Here is a 22,320-nt window from a genome sequence, read left to right as displayed (position 1 = left end):
CTCTGTCTCTTTCTCTGTCGCTCTCTCTGGTTCAATCTGTGCTCTCTTGTGGCTGACACACTTACCGCGATTGAGAATGCCAGCGATGAGGGCGGACGTGGGCTGCGGTGGCGGTGCATGCACCACGGGCGGGGCGGCTGGTAGCAGGACCGGCTTATTGGGGAAGTCGTCAAAGGTAAGTCCCGTCACGGAGGCGGTGAGCAGCGGATTTTTAACAGTTCGATTTGCATTGTTGTTAACGCGCGACACGTCACCTTTGGAGCGTTCGGACATGTTTACAATCGCGTTTTAGCACAGCGCAGCGTTCAGACCAGCCGTGTAGCGTTGGGCAATGCGAGTTGCTGCACAGCAAAAATGATTTTTGGTCGCACAGATGGCAGAATATTTAAGAAAACAAGTCAGTCAAAAATGTACTTGCAACGCGCACAGTATCAATACCAGGGCTGCATTAAATCACTCAGGTCGTTAAGTTAGTGTAGCCATGGATGCCCACTTTCGTCAAGTTCGGCGCAACGCTTACATGCGAATGACAGGCTTGCTATGGCGCTTTTTTTCAAATTGTGTTACTTACTGCTAACTTGAGCTCGCCAAAAATCAACTTTTAAACTATCAAATAACATAATGATATTGATCCAAACCGAACTGATATTATAGACATGAATAGAAGTTGTCTTAGCTTTTAATAATAGTGTTTAACAATGTTGATGCATATATTCTCACTCCTGTTATGCTACTGTTAAGGCAAACTTTTGACTGTTGTCGATGTGTCGCTCTACAGAACACAGCGGAAAGTTTTTAGTTATAAAAATAGTTCGAACGTTGTTAGTGTATGCTAAGCTATCAATTAGCAATTATTTTAAGGTATAATTGTCAATACATATATTTGTAAAATTAGCCGGTACAGTAAATCAAAGAATGTGAACACGTAAATATGTAAACATATCTAAATGCACCTTAGCAGTAAATAATCCGAACACGGCTGCACCTGTTGCATTTGTAAACAGAAATCTGTAACCATATTGAAAGCTCGCCTGCTGCACACAATATTTAATGTTAATGTACATAGTATATACATATATAATACGTCTCCACTAACAGAATAATAATTGTGGACATCTGCACACACATTCATATATAAGGTAAATCAGTTATTATTGTCATGATGTGAAAAGGACAATGATATTAATTTAATAACGTTGTGAAATTCCAACATTTCGATCAGGCTGAAGCAATGAGAAATTGGTATTTAATTTTTTTTTTTTTTTTTATACGAATTCGCTTTTATTTTTAAACAAAGGCCAAAAAGCATAGTTGCAGTTGTCCAAAAAAGGGTTTCTTACCTTCTGCAAAGGGCATCAAGATAGTTTGAAGTGCATACCATCCTTATCGGCAAGTTTCTCTCTCCCTTTCGCTCTGTATGCTTTCTCGCCTTGTCCCACTGCTGATAGCACGCCCCAGATGTGTTACCGGCGCCGACGTTTTCATATTTAACTAACAACACGTCCCGCCATCAACTCATTCACAGTGCATTGCCGAAACGTTGAACATGTCGTCGGGCAAACTCATCCGCTGGGGCATCGCGTCCGCTGGCAAAATTAGCGAGGACTTCGTCATTGCATTAGGCACGCTGCCGGCCACCGATCACAAGGTGGTCGCTGTGGCAGCACGCGCCCAGGAACGTGCCGCAGAGTTTGCCAAGAAGCACGAGATACCCAATGCCTATGGCAGCTACGAGGAGCTGGCGAAGAGCAAGGATGTGGGTAAGTGTTCTGCCAGCCTGATAATTGCCAAGTGGGCCTTATTCCTCACTGAGTCCCCTCCCTCCTTTTGCAGATGTGGTCTATATCGGCGTGCTGAATCCGCAGCACTATGAGGTTTCCCTGCTGATGCTCAACCATGGCAAACATGTGCTCTGCGAGAAGCCGCTGGCAATGAACAAGAAGCAGGTGGAGGGCATACTGGCTGCCGCCAAGGCAAACAAACGCTTCTTCATGGAGGCCGTCTGGTCGCGCTTCTTTCCCTCTTATGAACATGTGCGCCAGCTCATCCAGACCGGCGCCCTAGGCGAGGTTAAAGAGGTGGAGGTCAATTTTGGTTTTCCCCTGTCCAACGTCGATCGGCTGCAGTAAGTCTTAGCTGGGCAGCTAGCCACAGTATCTAATCTGTTTTCTGCAGGAAACGCGAACTGGGCGGCGGCGTCGTTTACGATCTGGGCATTTATACTATCCAAGTGTCGCAGTGGGCATTCCAGGAGCCTCCACAGAAAATCGAATCAACCGGGCAGACCAATGCCGAGGGCGTGGATGATGATGTCAGCGCCACGCTCACCTACAGCGGCGGGCGTACTGCACGCATGCGGGTCTCTGGCAAGGTGCAGCTGGATAACAAGGCCGTCATCAAGGGCACCAAAGGACAAGTAACGGTATGTCAATAACACGCCCACCATGATTCTGCACAAAAAAAAACATTGATAAACGTTCACGTTGCCGGCATGTGCTCAAAGTCGAGTGTTTTCGTGACGACACAAAATCTATTTCAAGAACCCGAACTTATCAGCTGAGCAGAGCCTCTGGTCTGGGTATTTATCAAGGGCTGTAAACCAAAAAGAATTGGTCGGGGGTTCGAGCCAACGTTCGCCTTTTAAGGAACCTAGTTTTCCACATTTTTAGTTTCTAATTTGTTATTTGCCATTTTAGTGAAAATATTCCAAGCAATACATGATCCGAGCTAAATTTCATTTCTATCTAAAGTTAGCATCTACCTTATTAAATTCTTGGCTTTATGTCTACCGGACTCCGGCTTGCTTCAAAGCTGGTTTCATCTCATTACCTTAATGCACTTATCATAAATTCCATTCGATTTAAATTCTCAAATATTTTCGCATTACAGTTGATTAACTTTTGGTCGCCCAACAAACTGATTGACATTGATGGCAAGGAGAAGGAGTGGCTGCCGCCCAAGGGCAAGTACGCGACCAACTATGGCAACTCGGAGGGCATGCGCTACGAGGCGGAGGCAGTGCGTCAATCCATACTCGCTGGCGAGTTGGAGAACAAGAGCGTCACCTACGCGGACAGTTTGCTTTTTGCCCAGATCGAGGACACGATCAGAAAACAGATCGGTGTGCTCAACAAATATGACGAGGAATAGACCAAATTTGTAAACAAGTGTATTAATAACTAACAAAACGCAATTATAATCTATACTCTATCTAAATGTATTTAATAGTCTTATCTAATCTTCATGGGAAGTTTCCAGCTTGTACAATCAGGCTTGCACAATCTCAATTTACTACGAGTTGCTTTTGGCCGGGAATTTATGAGTTTGTTCAGGTCAAGCTTTAGTAAATCAATCGTCAGTTTAATCACAGTTTATTCTATTCTATATTCTATGTAACTGGAAAATTGACCCACAAATGGGTAGAAACTGTGGTCGAAACATCCTAAGCAAATATAATTATGTATGCAAGGTGTCCGAACGTCGAGCTGAGAAGCGCGAGGTCGGCGGTTCAACCCCCCAATAGCGCTTATCTATTTTTTATTTACTTAGTTATTATTCACAAGCCTTTACCCATTGAAAATGTGTAAAGACGGGTATATTTGGTTTGAAACAAATGGATGTAACAGGCAGAAAGAGGCGTGTTCACAATTTAGCCATGTTCGTCTATAAGAAAGCTAAAGCTATCACCTTCTGTCGATAACTTTGGAATAGTTCATTTAGTGATAACTCCCCCATTACCTTCAAAATGGAGAAAACGCTTTTATAGGGCTGGGATGCCTTCATCAAGATGGGGCAATAAACACGGAAGACAATCACGAAAGCAATTCCCAGAGTATTTGACTGTAAGAGAATGGATAACTTGACGCTGAATATAATGGAACGCAGCTTGGGCTGATATTCACATGACATATTATGGAAAGCTCTAAAAACTTGCTGCCCGTGTTACTTTGTTATCAGTTGGGAACGTAATGAAAAAGTGCAGTGAATGCAGATGCCAGGGTCTGATAAGAGGCGCACTTGGCGCATCGAGCGCCGGATGCGTTCCGACAGTTGTGCCAACTATTGCGAGGCGACAGCACAGAATTGCACAAAACACAAATATGCAGAGCCAGAATCTGAATTGGGGCATCGCAGCAGCTGGACGCATCACCCAAGACTTTGTCACTGCGCTGGGCACCATTGAGAACTCCCGACACGTGGTGCAGGCCGTTGCGGATGTGGAGGGCGCCCGGGCACAGGAATTTGCGCAGCGCAATCAAATACCGCGACACTACGATGGCTTCGAGGAGCTCTCCCTGGACCGGGATGTCGATGTGGTGTATGTGGGCACGCTGAATCCCTTTCACTATGCCGTGGTGCGGCTCATGCTGTCGCGGGGCAAGCATGTGCTCTGCGAGACGCCCCTGTGCCTGGGCCTGCCGCAGGCGCAGGAGCTCTACGCATTGGCCGAGCAGCGTGGCTTGTTTCTCATGGAAGGTGAGTGGGTGGCGACGGGAAAGGTGGCAAATTGGTAATGCAATCGGATTGCTTGCAGGCATGTGGAGTCGCTTCTTTCCCAGCTATGATCGCCTGCGTGAGCTGCTGCTCAGCAATTGCATTGGCGAGGTGAAGCTGATCAGGCTGCAGCACGGCTTCCGCTTGGCCAACGTGGAGCGCATTGCCAGCCGCTCGTTGGGCGGCTCGATCACCCTGGACATTGGCATCTATGCCCTGCAGCTAGGCCAGTTTGTGTTTGGCACGGCGCCGGTGAAGATCATACCCAGCGGCACTCAGCTGAATGCCGAACGCGTGGATGTGCAAACCGAATTTATACTAGACTACGGAGAAAATCGTCGCCTAATGGCGCTCATTACGGGTCTGGAGAATCTGGGCAACGATGCGATAATCGTGGGCACGAAGGGCGAGATTAAGGTGAGCTTATCGCATCGCATTGTCAACCTATTGCACCCGAACACGTAGCTTATCAGTGCCAATTTCCATTCTTAAGCTCTCCAACTATTGGTGTTGCACTCAGCTGACGCAATCCAACAATCCGCCAGAGTCCTGGCCACTGCCTAGCGCCAAGTTTGACTTCCACTATACCAACTCCTGTGGCCTGCGCTATGAGGCCGAGGAGGTCCGCAAATGCATTGAGAAGCGCCTACTGGAGAGCCCCAAGTACACGCATGCTGCCAGCTTGGAGCTGATTGCTCTAACCGATCAGATACGTCGACAAATTGGCGTCAGCTACGACGATGTGCTCGGCCGGGAAGTGTAGAGAGATTAAGTGTGAGATTTTCTTTTATATAGTCATGCACCTTTTTTCCTGTTAACCAACAACAAATTAGACAAATTAGACATATACGCTCAAATATACAAATATAACTTACTTTTTTCGTTGAACTTTGAATACAAAATAATTGATCTGCGTTTATATAGGTCACATACAAGGCGGATATTACCCGGCCTTGCAAGGTCAATGTTTCCATCTATACCTCTTAAGGGAATTTTAAATATATTTTCCTGTCAAGATACAAAATGATTATGAGAAAATATAAGTGTTTATATTTTGTATTCAATATTTATTTAAATATTTGCATTTACTTTTTACTTGCATTTAGTTCATTTTACGTTTTTTTCTTCTTGTTTTATTTATTTATATTGTTTTTGTAGCTGTTATTAAGTTGCATATACATAAATATTACTAATTCATGTCTAATGTTATATTTGTTGTTGCTGTTGCTGCTCTTATTGGTTCATTAGGGCTAATCTGCTAAGGTCAAATCGAGAACTTAGGAACTAAATGAATACTTAACGCAGACAGCATAACCCCAGCAGGAAAATAATGGGAAATCAAAAACAAAAGAAAAAAAAAGCAAGTTAAGCGAAAATAATCAAATTAAAAATTATTTACGACATTTTTAAATAGTGTAAATGCAACGCAATAAATTAGTTGAGAGCTAAATCTGATTTAAAAAAATTTATTTGAAATTAATTATGCATATATAGTTAATCATTTTTTCCATGAATTGTTCAAGGCTCAGCTGGATTAAATTCGTTGAAACAACGCTAGACGTGAAGGGGAAGTAGCAGGTGATTTTCTCAATAGGAATTGCCAAAGTAAATACATATATTAGTTGATATATTGTTGAGAAAAATAAAGGATCCAAACCTAATCAACGAAGTGACTAAATTACAATGTGTGCTTAAGACTAATTAGAATTATAACAATTAAAACTGATTTATACAAGGCGAGCATGCATTTTACATATATGCACATATATGGACGCCTGCCGCCACTGAAGTAGGGTACGTCCGAGATGACGAGGCGACACGGCACACGGCTGTGCCTGGCCAGAAACAAATGATAAATCCTAGACATGGATTTTGATTCCGTCGCTGCCACTTAAACAATTATTAAGTCTTCTGCTGTGTAAAATTGTTATAAAAACTATGCCGGCGGCTGTCGCTTCAGTTGCTGCTGCTTGACAATGACTCGGCTACGCTGGCGCTGGCAGCCAGCGGCTGGCGAGACTGCGGCGTTGTGGACACGGCCAACATTTGTTTGTGCCGCTGCTGCTGCTGCTGGTGCTGCTCCACAACGGCCACAATGGGCGTCGGATTGATGAGCGGCGGCGGCAGCTCCTCGAACGTCATGCAGCTACGCTGCGTCTCCTCCACAATGGGCGGCGTGTCAATCGAATCGATGGTGCTGGTGGGGTTTGTGGCGCCGCTGCTGCTACTATTGCCACTGCTGCTGCTGCTGCTGCTGTTGCGCACGGAGGTATAGCTCTCGGAGACGGCCACCAAAGCGACGGTGGTATTACGATTGTGCTGCAATAGATCGTTGATCTGCGAGATGCGCGACGAACTGCCAATGGGCGCATTCAGGCTAATAAAGTCGACCGGGCCATTGCCGCTGCTAAGCCGTGCCAGGCCCGTGGCGCAGCTGCTAGCCGTTATGGATATGCTGCTGCTGCTGGTATTCAGGGATGCGGCGGTAGTTTCTAACGCATTCGCGTGCTGATATTGCGTAGCATTCGAGGCGGTGGTGGTGGCATTGCCAAACGGCGGCACAGACGGCACCGCACACGAGCTGTACGCACCGGCCGACACAATGCCGCCGGATGAAGTGGTCGTCTGTTGATAGGCGTTGTAGGGATTTAGCTGCAAAGACAAGCAAAGAACACAAATTTAATAAAGTCCAATCATTCTCTAGACATGGGGAGCTGATGTCTGATGGGTTTATTCTATTTAGCGATTCGAGTGGAACCTTAAACCTGGAGGAAGATCAACAGATTCGAGTCAACAAGTTGTACTAAGGGTCTGAAAGCCCACTGTATATCAATTTCGATGAATGCAAATCAATTTTATGATCAAGAGTAATAAGAAAATGCCTTATGCAGTTCGAGACATGGGTATCAATCTTGAAGAGCAGCAAACGTGGCTGTAGAATTGGGGAAACTGAGCTTCATCAAAGGCAGCTTGCATATATTGGGCGCTTAAAGTAAGCAAGCATTTACAAAAGACGAGGGCATCCCTGCAGTTATTCTGATTAGCTTTCTCAGACCTTCGCCTTTGAATTAAATAAAAGGCACATTTCTTTTAAGGGCAAAGATAGGTTTTTTTTTCTAAAGGTTTTTAAATTTGAGGCACCTCAATTCCGGTCTACACTCACCTGGGAGCTACCATAGCTGAGAGTCTGATGATAGGTGGGCGTTAGCAGCTCGCCGTACGAGGGCGTGGCATTGCTACCGCTGGCAAAGAGGCCCGAATCGAGGCTGTCCAGCTGCGGATAGCTGGCGGCATAGCTGGACTGCTGTGCCGTGCCACTGTTCGAGCCAGGGGCAGCAGTCGACTGTGGAGTCTGTTGCTGCTGGTAGTAGCTGACGCTCGTCTCGGGCGTGTACGCTGGCGAGGCATAGCCGGAGCTGTAGTTGGACTGCGGCTGCATGAAGAAGCAGTGTGAGGCGGCGGCGGCAGCGGCAACAGCAGCGACGCCAGGGCTGCTGCTGCCAGAGGCGCTGCTGCCATAGACCAAGCCGTTGCCGCTATTCGCATTCGGCGGTCCCTGGCTCTGGCGCTGCTCCATGTCCAGCCGCATGACGGTGTGTATGTAATGGGTACGTACGCGCGTCGGATTGAACTCGACGCGGCCGACAGTGTTGCCGCAGGCTTCGCGCGTGCAGCCGCAGGGGAACATGGCGCGATCTACTTGGCACTTGATGCCCGCCTGGCTGCAGGCGCACGTCTCTGGGTCGCAGAACTCGCGACACGAGCAGCCGCACACCTCGCGGGAATTGCGTATGTCCCGGCAATCGATCTTCTCGCTGGCATCGATCTTACGCACACCGGCGGCTTTCAGCAGGGCACGCCGCTGCTTGGGTGTCACCGGCTGCAGGAAGCCATTGGAGCCATCATCGGCATCGGAGCCGCTGCCCTCGCTTAGGTAATCCTCTTCGGATTCTTCGCTGTCATCGCTGCTGGAGCCACGCACTTGCAGCTGTTGCTGCTCCTGATTTTGGTTGCGATGCGCTCGCCTCAGCTCTGCCGCATGCTCGGCCAGCGTCATGGTCTTGAAGGCAATGTGCCTGGCGCCCATGCCCAGCGTACAGCCGCCAGCGGTAGGCACACAGCTGAAGCCCTGCTGCCTGGGGAAGTAGTAGACCTTAACGCTGTCAAAGTTAATGCAACGCTTCGATCGTTTCTGTGTGCTGGAACAGCAACTGACACCGCTGCTCATGTCGGGCCCCAGTGCCAACTCCATGGCATCATCATCCAGGCGCCGCTTCAGATTCGAGCGCAGCGGCTTCGGCACACTCGTGGTTGTTGCTGTTGTTCCTATGGTGTTGTGTCTATCGTTTTCACTGCCCAATCCTGAATCGGAGCCACCGTCGCTACGCAGCTCCTCCTCTTTGGTCTTTGTGGGCGGCTTGACTGCAGCTGCCGCCGAACTACTGCAGCCTGGAGCGGGCACAATGAGGCTTCTACTGCTGCCGGTGGCCTCCGATGCTGACGTGTCCAGTTTGAGCCACAGCAAATCGCCGCTAGACTCGGCCGCTTCCTCTTCCTCCTCGTTGTCCTCCTCGCGTAACAGCGGCTGCGTAAAGTCGTCTATTGCCAGTGGATCCTCCGATACGTTGTCCGAGGCCAGCGATGAATTGAGCTCATTGTCGCTAAGCACAATAATCTCATTGTTAGGAAAATTCTCTAGCTCCAAAAACTGTTCGTCCAGTTCATCGTCATCCTCATCCGCCAGCGTGACCGGCTCGTGCGCAAAGTCCGCCAGCTCATCGTCCAGCTGCAGCTGCAGCGGCAGCACAATTTTCGTCTTGGCCGCATGCACCTTGGATGCATCGATAATCGAGGTTTTTATTTGACGCTCAATGTCATCATCATCGAGCTGCTGGTCCGACGCCTGCTCCAGCGACTGCAGCTGCTGCTCCAGCACCAGCTCCTTCGGCGGTTCCGACCTTGCGCCGCCGCCGCTGGCGCTGACGCCTTCAATGGCGCCGTTTACGCTACTCGTGTTGCCAAACATTGTCCCATTGCTGGCATTTTTCTGTATGTACGTGAATATCTTTTTGATCGGACGGAACATGCTTTTCATGGCCGCCCGCAGAGGCTCACCCAGCTGCAGCTCAGTTCTTGAGCCTGATAGTCAAAAGCGGCTGCTGCGTTTGTTCCATCTGCACAGAAAAAACACAGAGAATAAGCTTGTGTACATTTTTAAGAATTCTATGCACAATACTGTTTGAATATAAATTAAAAAATTTGTTGTAAACGCGATTATTCAATTTAAAGATCTATTTCTGTTTCTATCTAAACTAATCTGAGGTTTTGCGTAGATCAGAAAATAAACAAATATATCATAAACCTAACTAACTTTGTGTAGAAAACACAACTATAAAATGAATACAGAGATTGAAATAATCAAAAACTCAGGAGTCATATTAGAAATAGGACAATTTCCATTTCAAATATGTATATAAATGGGACTACAATATCCGTTGCTCCGTTAACTACATACAAAATTAATTTCCCGGAAAATTTAAGAGTTCGGAAATTCGGTCAGTCCGTGTCAACAGTTTTCATCCACGTGCAATGACAATCCCAGTCTAAATAATTGTTTTACAATCGAGAACGGATCAACAAAAGAGGCTCTCGCTGCGTTTCCTCTTGTCCGACTTTGTATGTCGTAGGTGGAATTTGGTGCGGGAAAATTCCGGTGCAGGTGCGTGTGTATGCGAAGGGCACGCCTAGGCCGCCACGTGCAAGCGTAGCCAGGATTTGTGTGCAGTTTCGAAAATGCAATTTTACCTAGATGTGCGCCAGCCTGCACATCTGTGTATATGCAACAGCTTGTGGCAAATGTGATTAAACGAAATTGTAGGTGAGGAAAAAACCGAGCAACAGTAATAACGATTTAAGCTTAAGCAAAATCAATAATTTGCGCACCTTTTATCCGATTATTCAGCGCAGTGCGCTTTGATTACGCTTTTCCGGGACACTTGATGCAAATTTGCAAACTCCTTTTTCGAATTTGCGTTGCAGCTGTGAAAACTGCGACGGAACGGAGCGACCGCAGTGTATGTGTGTGTGTGTGCGCGAGTGCGAGTGTGTTTGTGTGTACGAGCAAAGGAGGCGCAGCGCATAGATCACAAATGTTAATGGCTGTGTGTGTGTGTGTGTGTGTGTGTGCGTGTGCTGAGGTGTTCGCAACAGGATGCGGTTAATGTCTGTTAAGTGCAAAAGTCACTATTATTGAGTCTGCACGGTAATTGGGCCGAATATCAGCCGTAAAGCTTTAATTATTTAATCAAATCCTGCGTTTTTAGAATCTCGATTGACGTTTTCACTTCTCCTCTCGCAATGTTATTACCATTTACTGCCATTCACAAAATACTCAATATTATAATGTGACCAAATAAGCCAAAATACCAAAAATACCTATTTAAGCACAAATCTTGCGAGCAATGACGTAGTTGGTCAAAGATGGCATAAAACCAAATAGCACTGATTGATTGGACGCCACGTAAAGTCAGAGGATAGTCGGTTAGATTAAAGAAGGTAAGAATAGAAAACATAGATCACATGATATTCATAAAAAATGTCACTTTAAGCTAGTATGTAAGGTTGAGATCAAGGAGAAGAGGGCTTGGCCGACTACATATAATAATAATTGTTGTAGAGTTGATTTTTGATGTATATAATTTTATTGCTGGTATATAATGCATCCACTAACTGTGAGTTAAAGTTCCACTTAATTCGTAATGCAACACTAAACGATTCTCCGCCGATAGTCGACCCCGATTCAATTAATCGCCGATTATCTAGTGATTTTAAATGTGGATGATCGGTGTACATTACACTTGTTGCAGATGTAATTCAAAACTAAAGCTCGTAAAATACTAGAAATTCAAAAACACCACAAAATTTAAATATTCTGCATCTTGATTATTATGGCGTCCCTCTCACCCGAGATAAACGCGATTATAATATTGTAATTGTAAAACATAAATCAATAATTCTAAAAAAAATATATATATATTTATCTAATAAATATACTCTATGTGAAAAAGCTTTGTCAGATAGAAATAAAATCCTTTAGTTGGCTAGAGACACCCTAGCTACTCCAACGTAAATAAATAATAAGTGTATATTATAAGAAATTTGGTTTACATAGAACAACATATGATTTATAATTAAGTCATGAAATTTGTATTGTACCTTAATAATAAAATTACTCTAACATGCCATCATCGTTAGATAAAGTAGCTGGTTTAATGTTATTGTTATTTTAGCTTTCTCCTTACATAAAAATAAAGCTCAGCGCTTCGGATTTGGTTGACCTTCTTTTAAAAATAATTGTTTTAGAAGTCTGCCAGTAATTGGATCATTGCGCATAGCACCTAGTGTACTCTGTTTCGTCGAGCGGGAGAGTCCAAGGTCTCGGGCCCAACCGAATATATTTCCGCTATAACACTTAGTATCGGATTATTGGTATTATATATAAAAGTACCTCCTCGAAAGCAAAAGTTTTCGCTTGGCTAGAGGTATCACTGATTCGATAATTTTTTTTTACAATAATCGATTCGTATACATAGGAATTTCCGGCAATGAAACATCGAGTAAGCATTGGCCACATCGCTGCAAACAACACCGATTGTCCGATGTTTTCTTACATCACTAAAAAAATTGTAAGTGGATTCAAGTTCAGCAATTATCAAGGCAATATTTGCAAAAAAACAGAGTGGTAAAAGCAATAATATTTGTGGACTGCATTCAAAAACAAAGCAGCAACTGAAATACTGCAAGTCACATCTGAGAATTCATGCAACGCCTCAAAATTAACAAAAACAAGACCTGAAATTGCTGAGAGTCGTGGGGACAGAGTCAGTCGCTGTCTATCTCTGTCTGCGTGCGTTTGTTTCCAAGTTCCCGTGGCTGTGCCTACGTTCAAAAACGCAAATAAGAAATCGTAAATCACAGACAAATACAAACAAAGAGTGAGTGGCAGCAGAAAAGTGTGCAAAAAATTACAGCTACAATTAAAGTGCGTAACAATAAGAGAGAACAGACAAGTGCATGCAAAGGGCGCTGTTGTTTTTCCATTAATTAAGAAAGTTGTGTAAAATTTTTCATGTCCACCATTACAATCGTCATCGATAGCTGGTACTGAGCGGAGAAAAAGAGAGCGCGAGCAGCAATCAATTCGCCCCACAAAACACACACAGAAATACTGCTGCTCAGCGAGCATGAGTAAGCGAGCGCGATAGCTGGCCCTGAAATTGGGTGCGTTGCATGCGAAAGCGTGTGTCAAAGCAAGATAGCACGAGTTGTGTCGGTGCTTAACTGCAGCGCACAGTGGCACGAATAGCGCAATAAATGTGCGCGCTTGTTTTGCATGATAACCAAAGGGCAATATAGCTGTGAATAATACAATTACAGGTGCGCGACAGTGAGAGGCCTAGACTGGTAATCAGTAATCGGCAAAGCCTTATTGCTATTAGCCAGTTTACCTTATTCTTTGTTCTTTCGCTTTTTGCGTCTTTAAATATGGAGCTCTTTCTGCGATTGTGCATGTGTGTGTGTGTCTGCGGATTTATCTACAATCGTCGCTTATCGTTATGCCAGCCTCAACGCCCCTGCTTCATGACGCCTTCCTCGAAAGCCTCAACCATGCCAAGAGCAAAAGTCTGAAGCCTGTTTAATGTAAACAAAATCGCTATTTATTGTTTTCTTTGTTTATGTATCCGCCTTTTTATGCGCTCTCATTAAAGCTGACGCTGTGGAAATTCGACAAAAATCTGTCGACAGTTTGAGACAAACTCACTAGTGAGAGCATTTTGTAATTTTTTGTACATTTTCCGGTGCTCTAAACAAATAATTACGCATAGCTGTTTTGTGTTACACTTGTTGACTTTTGCTTAGACTAGGCTTGTTTTTGCAATCGGTGCGTTCTAGTCGTTAGGAGTTGGCAATAATAAGAGGAATATTTGAACATAGTTTTGAATAACAGCATAAATGCGTTTTGCTTGATACACGAACTGCCTAAAACCGATCTCAAAATAATAATGATTGTGCTGTTTTTAAGTAAATGTCTCTGGTTTTATTGTGTGCGATAGTATGGCTCTCTCCCACCCTTTGCCACTGGTTCTCTCTTTGCATTGTGTGTGTGTGTGTGTGCTTGTGTGTGTGTCAGTTGTTCGGTTTTCTGTGTGAATGACGCATCGTCAGCTGTTCGAGTGTTGCCTACGGTAATTTCCTGACTAGTCGCTGTACCGTTGTTTTATATTTTATTGAATTTTCCTCGAAGGGGTCGCGCGCTGCCATTGTTTTCCGCTCGTTTGCGGATGTCAATGTATTGGCTTTATTTTGTGTGTGGTACGATCGAAACTAAATCTTAAAGTGTAGAATATTGCATGTTGTTGAAATTGCTTTGAATAGTATTTTGACTCCAGCTGCTGGAATTCCCGCTCGTATTTGCTAAAACATTTATCAATATTGTTCATTTAATTTACAATATTTGCCCATTTAAGTCATGTGATCTTTTGATTAATTTAAATCTAAAGCAATTTTGCAGCTGTGTGAGACAAAAACGACTCGTATAATGTGCCTGTATTACAATTGTGATAAAATGCAACGAAGTTATAACAAAGTGAAATTTTTTTTACTTTGTGCCAACCGCGAGAGAGAGAGAGAGAGGGAGAGCAAAAAATAACGACACTCACGTTCATGCATTTGACATAAGTTTGTGTGTGTAAGTCGTGCTTGACAACTTATTTCTTCTCTCTGTGTATGTGCATGTGTGTGTGTGTGTGTGTGTGTGTGCACTTTGCTCCAAAGCGCCAAAACCTCAAATGGCGTACAATAGAAAACGCAAAATGTTAATGCAGCAGTTTTTTTCTACAGCGATTTCTGTCGACGTCGTTGATGTCGCCTGCATAGTTGCAAAGTTGCTTTGACTCTGGAGGGGCACGTTAATTTAATAATGCAACAATAACGATATGCGGTGCGTTTCACTTTCTCTGCACTGCTTCCTGCCAGCTTGCTAGACGCTCGCGCCTGTCAACTGTATAATTAATTTTGAATTGATTTTCATCGCGCTCTGTTGTCGCCTAGTCCATCCGTCACTACCCGCACCCGCACCTGCACCCGCAACTACCCTTCCAGCTTGTTCTCATAACAGCGAGATCCGTTTTTCAAGCTCTCTTCCAAAGCTGTTGCTGTTATCTGGCACTCTGGCAACAGATTTCTCTGTTCAGTTTATCAACGTGCTGTTAATTAATTGTGTAGACGCTGACGCGCAAAATGTGAATGTTAATGTATTCTACGTGGGATTTTGCATACATACATACATGTATGTCGAAATGTAACGAATCGATTTAACGTAAAACGCAGCATTCCTGAGCCGCAACATTCTTGATGAGCTGCTTGGCATTTATTGAACTCTATAATCATATTGTGAAGGTTTCTCTGATGTTGCTCTCGTTATCACAGTGTGCGGCATTCCCTTTCCCTCCGTTCAGTTGGCAACGCCGAGTAACGGGATCTATGCTCCACTGAGAGTGAAAATCTCGTGCTCGTGGTTACTTTAGCAAAACATTTGACAATATGCTCATTACTCATTATCATATATAAATTCCATATTATATGAGCTCATGGTCCATTAGTTTACGAGAATTTAGTATTGTTTCTATAGCGAGCAAATTTTTGACTATATATATAATGTGAGTAAAGCAGATAAGATAGACCTTCCACTGATAACAACTTACATTTGTTTGAGTTTGTGTTTTGTTTCACAAAAACTTAAATTTAACCAGATAAACAAAGCGGTAAAACCCTTTAATTTGTTTGCTTTCAAAGCACAGACACAGACATTCATACGAGAAAACAATAATTGCGCCTAAACATTTTTAAGGTTTCGCCTTATTGTTGCGCGTGTTTGAAGTATTTTTAGTAGTTCCCCTAGTTGCTAGTGGATTGTGTTGTTGTTGTTGTGATTATCACAATTTGCAAATGACTAGGTGTGTGTGTTTGTGTTTGACGCTGACACGCAAGCATTTCTTTACCACACATTCTTGACCTTGAACCTACTCGAGCAATTAGCGTAGATTTAAGCTATTCATGAGTACGTTATATCTACACATGTGCATTAATTTAGATAGATGTGTTCCAGCATTTTATGTGCTATAAGATTCCGACCTTGTCCCGGTCTGGAAGAGTGAAAACCGGTTCTATAGTAAAATAAAATACACGTACACTTGTGTATATCTGTGTGCACTGGTATTAGTGAGCTTTTGCATGAAAAGCTCCTCGCCTAAAGGCTTCTTTGCCTGCACTGATTGCAGCTAATGCAGGCCTCCTCGTCTGTGTGCTGTGTACGTGAGCCTATGGAGAAAGAAACTCTTATGCTATATTTTTAATTTAATTTCAATTTGAACAAAAAAACGACCTCGTAGGTGTCATGTTTGCATATCTGTACATTAATCAGTTATTGTGCGTTTTTTTATATTTTTATTTTTGAAGCGTTGGCTTAAAATTCATGTCCTCTGATATAATCGTATGTCGGCAATTTTAATGGGGCGTTTCTACTTGATACTCTCTCAGATGCTCTCACACTCTCTGTAACCGCAACGATAATACGCTATATATATATACGATATGAGAAGATATGCGTGTACGACATGTTTAATTAATTTCCATTATCGCTGATGCAAATAAAGGCGCCGGGCGGCCAATGGGCCAATGACGTGGATCAGCAGCGTTTTTATCAGCAACCGCAGAATTCTTACAAATCATGGCATTATACATTCTTCTCTTCTTAGATTTTACACAGACACAGGCGCTGACAGGGCTAGAGAGGCAGCGAGATTGAGAATAGAGAATCGCTTTTGACCGTCCGCAACTCATCAACAAATCTCACATCAAACGTTTTTGTAAGTTAGAACAGCAGCAGCAGCAAAATCAGCAACAACAACAACACAAAAATGGCAACAACACCACGCAGCGGGGGGTCCGGCTCCGGAGCCGCACAACGTCCCAATGGAACCTCGCAGAATAAAAGCTGCCAATTCAAATTGGTGCTACTCGGTGAATCGGCAGTGGGCAAATCGTCATTGGTGCTGCGCTTTGTCAAGGGCCAGTTCCATGAATATCAAGAGAGCACGATAGGTGCGGCTTTTCTCACACAAACCATATGCATAGAGGATACTGTGGTGAAGTTTGAGATCTGGGATACAGCCGGCCAGGAGCGGTAAGTGCAAGATGAATGCAATCCATAAAGTTCAAGTTAATGTTAACATTAATGTTGCGACAAATGTTACAAATAATGTTAATGTTAATTGGAATGTTAATCCTAATGGTAATGTGACTTCCATAATTAATGTTATTGTTACTTTTTCAGGTATCACAGCTTAGCTCCTATGTATTATAGAGGTGCGCAGGCCGCCATCGTTGTCTATGACATACAGAATCAGGATAGTTTTCAGCGTGCAAAAACCTGGGTCAAGGAACTGCATAAACAAGTGAGTAAACAATCAATTAAGCCCAGAACTGAGTAGCTTGGGGATCACGGCGAACGTGCTGAATATGTTTTCATAAATCTAATTGAAATTGTTTGGTTTATCAATGTTATTTTATTGATGAACTGAAGCATTGCGTCGAGCATTGAACTCATTCAGAATTTCCGGCCTCATTACATTTGTTAAAGGCCTGTCCAGTCGAAGGTTTTTCGAAGACTAAAGTCCATATTATTAAAATTAATTAAAATATAATATTTATAAATGTTTTCTTTAATAAATTGAAATAAATATGGTTTTCAATTATATTTTGTAGGCCTCACCGAACATTGTCATTGCGTTGGCTGGCAACAAGGCGGATTTGTCGAACATTCGTGTTGTGGAGTTCGATGAGGCGAAGCAATATGCTGAGGAGAATGGCTTGTTGTTCATGGAAACCTCTGCGAAGACGGGCATGAATGTCAATGATATTTTCTTGGCAATTGGTAAGTGATGAACTTTGATGATAGTATACAATCAATATCAATGCTGATTGAATGACATTTTGAATTGCAGCCAAGAAATTACCGAAGAACGACAACAATCAAGGATCTGTTATAAAGCCAAATGGAAACGAACCAACTCAAACGACGAACAACTGCTGCAAGTGATGTCCCTTTGTAGGTGTGTGTGTGTGTGCGCCCCTCAGCGAAATTAATTGGATCGTATATAATTTCCTTTTAAATTGGTTGCTTTTTGTCATTGCAGAAAATAAAATTTCCAACGAGAGATTTGAAAAGTTTATGCTGATAATTATAAATAAAAAATTATTTAAAATTTAAAAAACCTAAAGCCGGCTCATAGGGGCAAACAATTTAATTTTCATAATTGATGATGATGATGATGATGATGAAAGAAAAAAAGAAACAAAAACAAAACAAACCATAAAGATAATATTAATTATAAATTAAATTAAATGGAAACAAAAACAACAAAACGTAAAAGCAAAAAGTTAGTTTAAATAAATACACATAGCCCCGTTAACACCAACCGAAAATGTATCAGAAACAAAAACAAAAACAAAAAAGCGCTCTTATAATATTTCTATCTCTGGTCCCATAGTTCATAGCCGCCACTTAGAGAGCTCCTTCGAATTCATCTCAACCAAATGCGAAACATTTCTAAACAAACGCATTTTAAATAAATTAAAAGTAAACATTAACGAAGCGGATTAACTAATTCAAGAGTACACGTCGTATCGTAGAAACGTTTCAAATTGAATTGTATAAACAAAAAAGAGAGTAACATAGGAAGCATGCTAAGAAAGTTTAAATCAAGTTTGAACATTTCATGTAAGTTTGGGGTATCGAAACCAGAGAAATTCCAGTTGCAGTCGTTTTCAGCAGCGTTCCAATAAAACTTAAATACAATAAAAAAATAAAATAAAATACAAAAAAAAACAAAACCGAAGATCAGTTCACTTTTGGTTCAGTTCGGATCAGATCAGTAGTTGAAGATTTGCTCGTCCTCGATCTGTGGCAATGTGTGTGCCTATCCGGCTGTCTCGGCTGCGATGGGCACGTGTGATAGTTGCAATTTATATAAATTATATATATATACACATATGAAAAAATGAAAATCCAAAAAAAAAAAAACACAAAAAAAAAATACGAATGAAAATAAGAAGAAATGAGAAAAAATGAAAGAAATTATTCATAGTTATAAATTTTTGGTTCCATATTTACGTTTAGCTGCTTTTTGTTTGTTTGTTAATTTTCACATTCTAGCAACAATCAAAGATTTAATGCTATCCCTAACTTTAAAACTAATTATCGTAAACACATAAGCTTACATCTTAAATAAAAACAAAAGCTGTTGTTTAAGCAGATAAAGTGAAGTTGTCAACGAGAGAAAAATCATTAATTAAATCTTGCAAAATACTTTACACCATAAGTTCACATTTGTTTACTTTTGTCCACAAATCGTATTTGCATATATTTTTTTTGATCAACTAAATATAAAACTCAACCAGCGAGATCAACCAAGCAAAAGCAACAAAACAACAAATGAATGAAAAAGAAAACAAAAAATGAATGAATCAGCGTGTGAAGAAGATGCGACGCCTAAAAAGCTGTGTGTATTTTTCCAATTTATAATTTTTATGTTGTATGTATGTATTTAAATAAAACATTTATAATAAAAATCGTATATATATACATATATAAAAATCGAAACAACATTCTATGCAATTAAGTTTCTAATTTCGATAAAACTTTTTTTAAAATTGATTCTATTAACCTTTGGATATATATAAAGAGTTCGTTCGAAGAGCACTTGAAACAATATTTATTTTTTTTAAAACAATATATCGTTTCTCATAAATCAAAACTGTTTTCGCGCTCTGTGCCCGTTCAAAGGAAAAGTCTAAAATTTACCTAAAATAGTTTTTCTTATTATAAATACAAAGCGAATCTTTGAGCTTGGATTAAAAATGACTTTGTCAATTGGCATTTCATTTTAGTTAAAATAAATCAGCTTTATTTTTTTTTTCATCTTACACGAAACAACTTGAGAACACACTCATTTGGAGCGCGATTAGGCATTCGTTCTGTGGAGCGTCGGAAACGTACTGATTCAGGATTTGTCATCCGGCAATTTCTTGGTGATATTTTTAGGCACAAAGAGCTTTCATGAGGATGAGCTTTCCTAGCTAATGCAGCCCGCGAGCTGCATTCAGTTGCTATTGGTTGGTCCGCAAATGAGCTCCACGAATGCCAAATGCTTCACAAATTGAGCCATAAAAGGGGCGATACGGCAGCTGGGCGCAGGGAGACCATGCCCTGGCTGATAAAGCGATACAAGCTAGTCATCTTGGGCGCTGCGACGGTGGGCAAGTCATCCCTGGTCTCCCACTATACCCAGGGCAGCTATCTGAGTGTTAAGGAGAACACGCTTGTCGCCGCATTTTCCAGCATATATCTGGACAAGTGCTTGAAATTTGACACCTGGGAAGTGGCTGGCGAGGAACGGTTGGTATACGCCTTTTCTTAAGTCAACTGATGGAAATGTTTAAAATAATTGAGTTACGGGCAGCTGGCATCGTTTGGCGCATTTGTACTATAAGGGTGCCCAGGCGGCGCTTGTGGTCTACGATGTGCAGGATCGGGCTAGTTTGGTCTGCGCCAAGGACTGGATCAACGAGGTACGCATAAAGGTTGGTACACTCACGAATCGTAGCCAAAACATTTTGAATATCAATATCGATATGTGCTTTAGCTAGCCCCGGATCTGGTTATTGCCATAGCCGCCAATAAGATGGATTTGTGGGACGATTTGTGCGTGAATTCTGATGAAATGAAAACCTTTGCTCAGAATAATGACTATATATTCATGGAAACATCGGCCAAAACGGGCCAAAATGTTAATGCAATTTTTGCCGCAATCGGTGAGAATATTTACAATTTTCCAAGTTACAAAATTTTCAAACTTTTTGAATTTTAGCTGAAAAACTTGAAGCTAGAAAAAATCCTGAGACGTTAAAAGTAAGTTCAGATGAAATTTGCGGATGTGGAATACTATAAGCCGGAATTCCAATTTTTAGTAAATAAGTTGTTCTATTGTGTATATATATAATTTCTTGATTCCAAGTCCTTGAGTTAACGTTTGGTTAACCTACCTATCTTGTCACATCGTTGTTCCAAGAATTCTTTGTTCTGTATTTTTCATAGTTTTTAAATATTTGTGAAACATTTACATTTTAGTTGACCAAAACTTGGCATTTACCAAATAATTTTTGATTTTTTTTGCAATAATTAGAGAATTAATGAATTAATTTTAAGGATTTTGGAGTTTTGATTGGTTTGGTGCGTTGATTTGATAAAAAATCATATATTCAAGATGCAAAATATACTTGTACTTTGTCGAACTCGAAATGTTTAATCCTGTCCCCTATATATGTCATTCTTTTCGTCAAACCTTACTCAATTGTGTCGATAACGAATTGAATCATGCAGAGTTTGCGTTGAACCATAACCATGGGCGTAGCCAGGATTTCGCAAATTGTTGGAGTTGTACATGGTAAAGCCCACTCGCTGCGCCCATGTCCAGAACTGAGTAAAGGCCACTCTAAAATGCATACCTCAGCTATTTTGGTTTTTCTTTTCATTGTGGGGGAAGCTGTTCGATCTGCTCCCCCTCGCCCTACGCCCATGGACTTCTGTGAGATTCATACCTCAGCTATATACGGGTCTGCTAGAATGTTTAGTTGAGTCCATAAGCGCGGCAAGTACAGACATGCAACGAATATTAACCTTCAGAGCGAAAGCCAAGTTTCAGGTTATAATGTTGGGCAATGCGGCCGTGGGAAAATCATCTCTACTCCTGCGCTTTATAACAGATAGCCCGCCGACAATATCGGAGCCGGTGGCAACCATTGGCGCGGAATTCAAGGTGATGAGAGTCTGCCTAGTTAATGGGGTCGTCAGGCTGAAAATCTGGGATACTTCCGGTCAGGAACGGTAAGGCTTTCAGACTTAAATAGAGCATTTGATTTCCAATTACAAGACAGATTTAAGAACCTGCTACGCACGTATTATGAGCGTTGTAATGGGGCTGTCATTGTATATGATATTCAGGATCGCGAGAGCTATGAACAGGCTCAGCAATGGGTGACAGAGCGCAGAGAGAAAGTATGTCCAGAAATAGCGAATTGCGATTGGATTTTTATAGAAATCTTACTAATATATTGCGCTATTTCACCGCACTTTTTAAGATTTCGAGAGAGCTGGTGATTGTTTTAGCTGGCAATAAGGCGGATATGGACCCAAGACGCGAGGTCACAAAGTTTGAGGCCGAAGAATATGCTACGCAACATAATTTGATATTCCTGGAAACGTCTTCGGTGAACGGCATGAATGTCAACAACTGTTGCACAGAAATGGGTAGGTTATCAAGTGTTTATTCAACGTTTATCTTACCAATTTCTAATGTCCATGCGCAGCTAAGGCACTGTATGCACAGCATATTCAGAGTCAACAAAAAAGCTCAAATTTAATGGAAATTGAACATGAAGAAATACAGCCAAGTTTTTTCAATTGCTTTAAATCGCATAGCAATGCTTCATAGTTGAATGAAACGGAAACATCGCGTTCGAAATTCGAATTTCGGGGTTCCCCCACAGTGTCAAATATCAACATGTTAAGTTGGCTGCGCCTGAGCCAGACAATTTTTTTGCTTTCAGAGAATCACAATTGGAGCATTTGGTTTTAATTAACTCATTCTATTTTTTATTTGGAAATTATAACGCGAAATAATTAGTACACACTAAATGTAGTTTTGG

The 22,320-nt window shown here is 42.2% G+C and overlaps 7 protein-coding genes and 1 long non-coding RNA gene across 13 annotated transcripts in view; 6 read left to right on the top strand and 2 right to left on the bottom strand.

Moving 5' to 3' along the window:
* LOC115760264 overlaps nucleotides 1-416 on the bottom strand; it is a 33,764-nt gene extending 33,348 nt beyond the window's left edge. For 2 of the 5 annotated variants that reach the window (XM_030701532.1, XM_030701534.1), the window contains exon 1: nucleotides 66-413. In XM_030701532.1, the coding sequence (XP_030557392.1) occupies nucleotides 66-273 (208 nt within the window). In that variant the 5' untranslated portion in view covers nucleotides 274-413. Of the gene's footprint in view, nucleotides 1-65 lie in introns of all 5 variants that reach the window. The other 3 variants (XM_030701530.1, XM_030701533.1, XM_030701529.1) reach the window with 3 other exon arrangements.
* Nucleotides 417-770: 354 nt separating this feature from the next.
* Nucleotides 771-3,220, top strand: LOC115760023 (trans-1,2-dihydrobenzene-1,2-diol dehydrogenase). Of its 2 annotated transcripts, none has more exons than XM_030701185.1 (5): nucleotides 771-861; nucleotides 1,526-1,760; nucleotides 1,834-2,125; nucleotides 2,176-2,422; nucleotides 2,890-3,220. In XM_030701185.1, exons 2-5 carry the CDS (start codon nucleotides 1,547-1,549, stop codon nucleotides 3,148-3,150), a joined length of 1,014 nt encoding a protein of 337 aa, XP_030557045.1. In that variant the 5' UTR covers nucleotides 771-861; nucleotides 1,526-1,546; the 3' UTR covers nucleotides 3,151-3,220. The 2 variants fall into 2 exon arrangements, with proteins under 2 accessions (XP_030557045.1, XP_030557046.1); XM_030701186.1 differs by lacking the exon at nucleotides 771-861 and adding an exon at nucleotides 1,092-1,139.
* A 558-nt stretch (nucleotides 3,221-3,778) lies between these two features.
* Nucleotides 3,779-5,368, top strand: LOC115760022 (trans-1,2-dihydrobenzene-1,2-diol dehydrogenase). Its single transcript, XM_030701184.1, has 3 exons — nucleotides 3,779-4,476; nucleotides 4,535-4,911; nucleotides 4,988-5,368. The coding sequence occupies exons 1-3, from the start codon at nucleotides 3,969-3,971 to the stop codon at nucleotides 5,255-5,257; spliced, it is 1,155 nt and encodes a 384-aa protein (XP_030557044.1). The 5' UTR covers nucleotides 3,779-3,968; the 3' UTR covers nucleotides 5,258-5,368.
* Nucleotides 5,369-5,665: 297 nt separating this feature from the next.
* LOC115760228 lies at nucleotides 5,666-10,514 on the bottom strand. Its single transcript, XM_030701481.1, has 3 exons — nucleotides 10,438-10,514; nucleotides 7,658-9,668; nucleotides 5,666-7,146 (listed from the first exon to the last, which is right to left on the bottom strand). The coding sequence occupies exons 2-3, from the start codon at nucleotides 9,587-9,589 to the stop codon at nucleotides 6,451-6,453; spliced, it is 2,628 nt and encodes an 875-aa protein (XP_030557341.1). The 5' UTR covers nucleotides 9,590-9,668; nucleotides 10,438-10,514; the 3' UTR covers nucleotides 5,666-6,450.
* LOC115760231 lies at nucleotides 10,220-11,986 on the top strand. The gene is made up of 5 exons (XR_004017583.1): nucleotides 10,220-10,372; nucleotides 10,457-10,756; nucleotides 10,818-11,049; nucleotides 11,103-11,225; nucleotides 11,283-11,986. It is a non-coding gene; the product is annotated as an uncharacterized LOC115760231 (long non-coding RNA).
* Nucleotides 11,987-12,258: 272 nt separating this feature from the next.
* LOC115760229 (ras-related protein Rab-5B-like) lies at nucleotides 12,259-17,666 on the top strand. Its single transcript, XM_030701482.1, has 5 exons — nucleotides 12,259-12,488; nucleotides 16,311-16,738; nucleotides 16,889-17,009; nucleotides 17,320-17,488; nucleotides 17,559-17,666. The coding sequence occupies exons 2-5, from the start codon at nucleotides 16,473-16,475 to the stop codon at nucleotides 17,651-17,653; spliced, it is 651 nt and encodes a 216-aa protein (XP_030557342.1). The 5' UTR covers nucleotides 12,259-12,488; nucleotides 16,311-16,472; the 3' UTR covers nucleotides 17,654-17,666.
* Nucleotides 17,667-19,716: 2,050 nt separating this feature from the next.
* LOC115760230 (ras-related protein Rab-5A-like) lies at nucleotides 19,717-20,786 on the top strand. The gene is made up of 4 exons (XM_030701484.1): nucleotides 19,717-20,011; nucleotides 20,076-20,196; nucleotides 20,259-20,427; nucleotides 20,484-20,786. The coding sequence occupies exons 1-4, from the start codon at nucleotides 19,761-19,763 to the stop codon at nucleotides 20,561-20,563; spliced, it is 621 nt and encodes a 206-aa protein (XP_030557344.1). The 5' UTR covers nucleotides 19,717-19,760; the 3' UTR covers nucleotides 20,564-20,786.
* An 816-nt stretch (nucleotides 20,787-21,602) lies between these two features.
* LOC115760315 (ras-related protein Rab-4B-like) lies at nucleotides 21,603-22,197 on the top strand. Its single transcript, XM_030701604.1, has 3 exons — nucleotides 21,603-21,670; nucleotides 21,754-21,922; nucleotides 21,982-22,197. The coding sequence occupies exons 2-3, from the start codon at nucleotides 21,799-21,801 to the stop codon at nucleotides 22,104-22,106; spliced, it is 249 nt and encodes an 82-aa protein (XP_030557464.1). The 5' UTR covers nucleotides 21,603-21,670; nucleotides 21,754-21,798; the 3' UTR covers nucleotides 22,107-22,197.
* The last annotated feature ends 123 nt before the right edge of the window (nucleotides 22,198-22,320 follow it).

The sequence above is a fragment of the Drosophila novamexicana genome, unplaced genomic scaffold (assembly GCF_003285875.2).
Source record: "Drosophila novamexicana strain 15010-1031.04,08,12 unplaced genomic scaffold, DnovRS2.1 tig00000387-arrow-pilon, whole genome shotgun sequence".
In the NCBI taxonomy this organism is placed as follows: Eukaryota; Metazoa; Arthropoda; class Insecta; order Diptera; family Drosophilidae; genus Drosophila; species Drosophila novamexicana.
The sequence above is the reverse complement of the archived record's forward strand: the minus strand, read 5'-3'. Positions and strand labels throughout refer to the sequence as shown.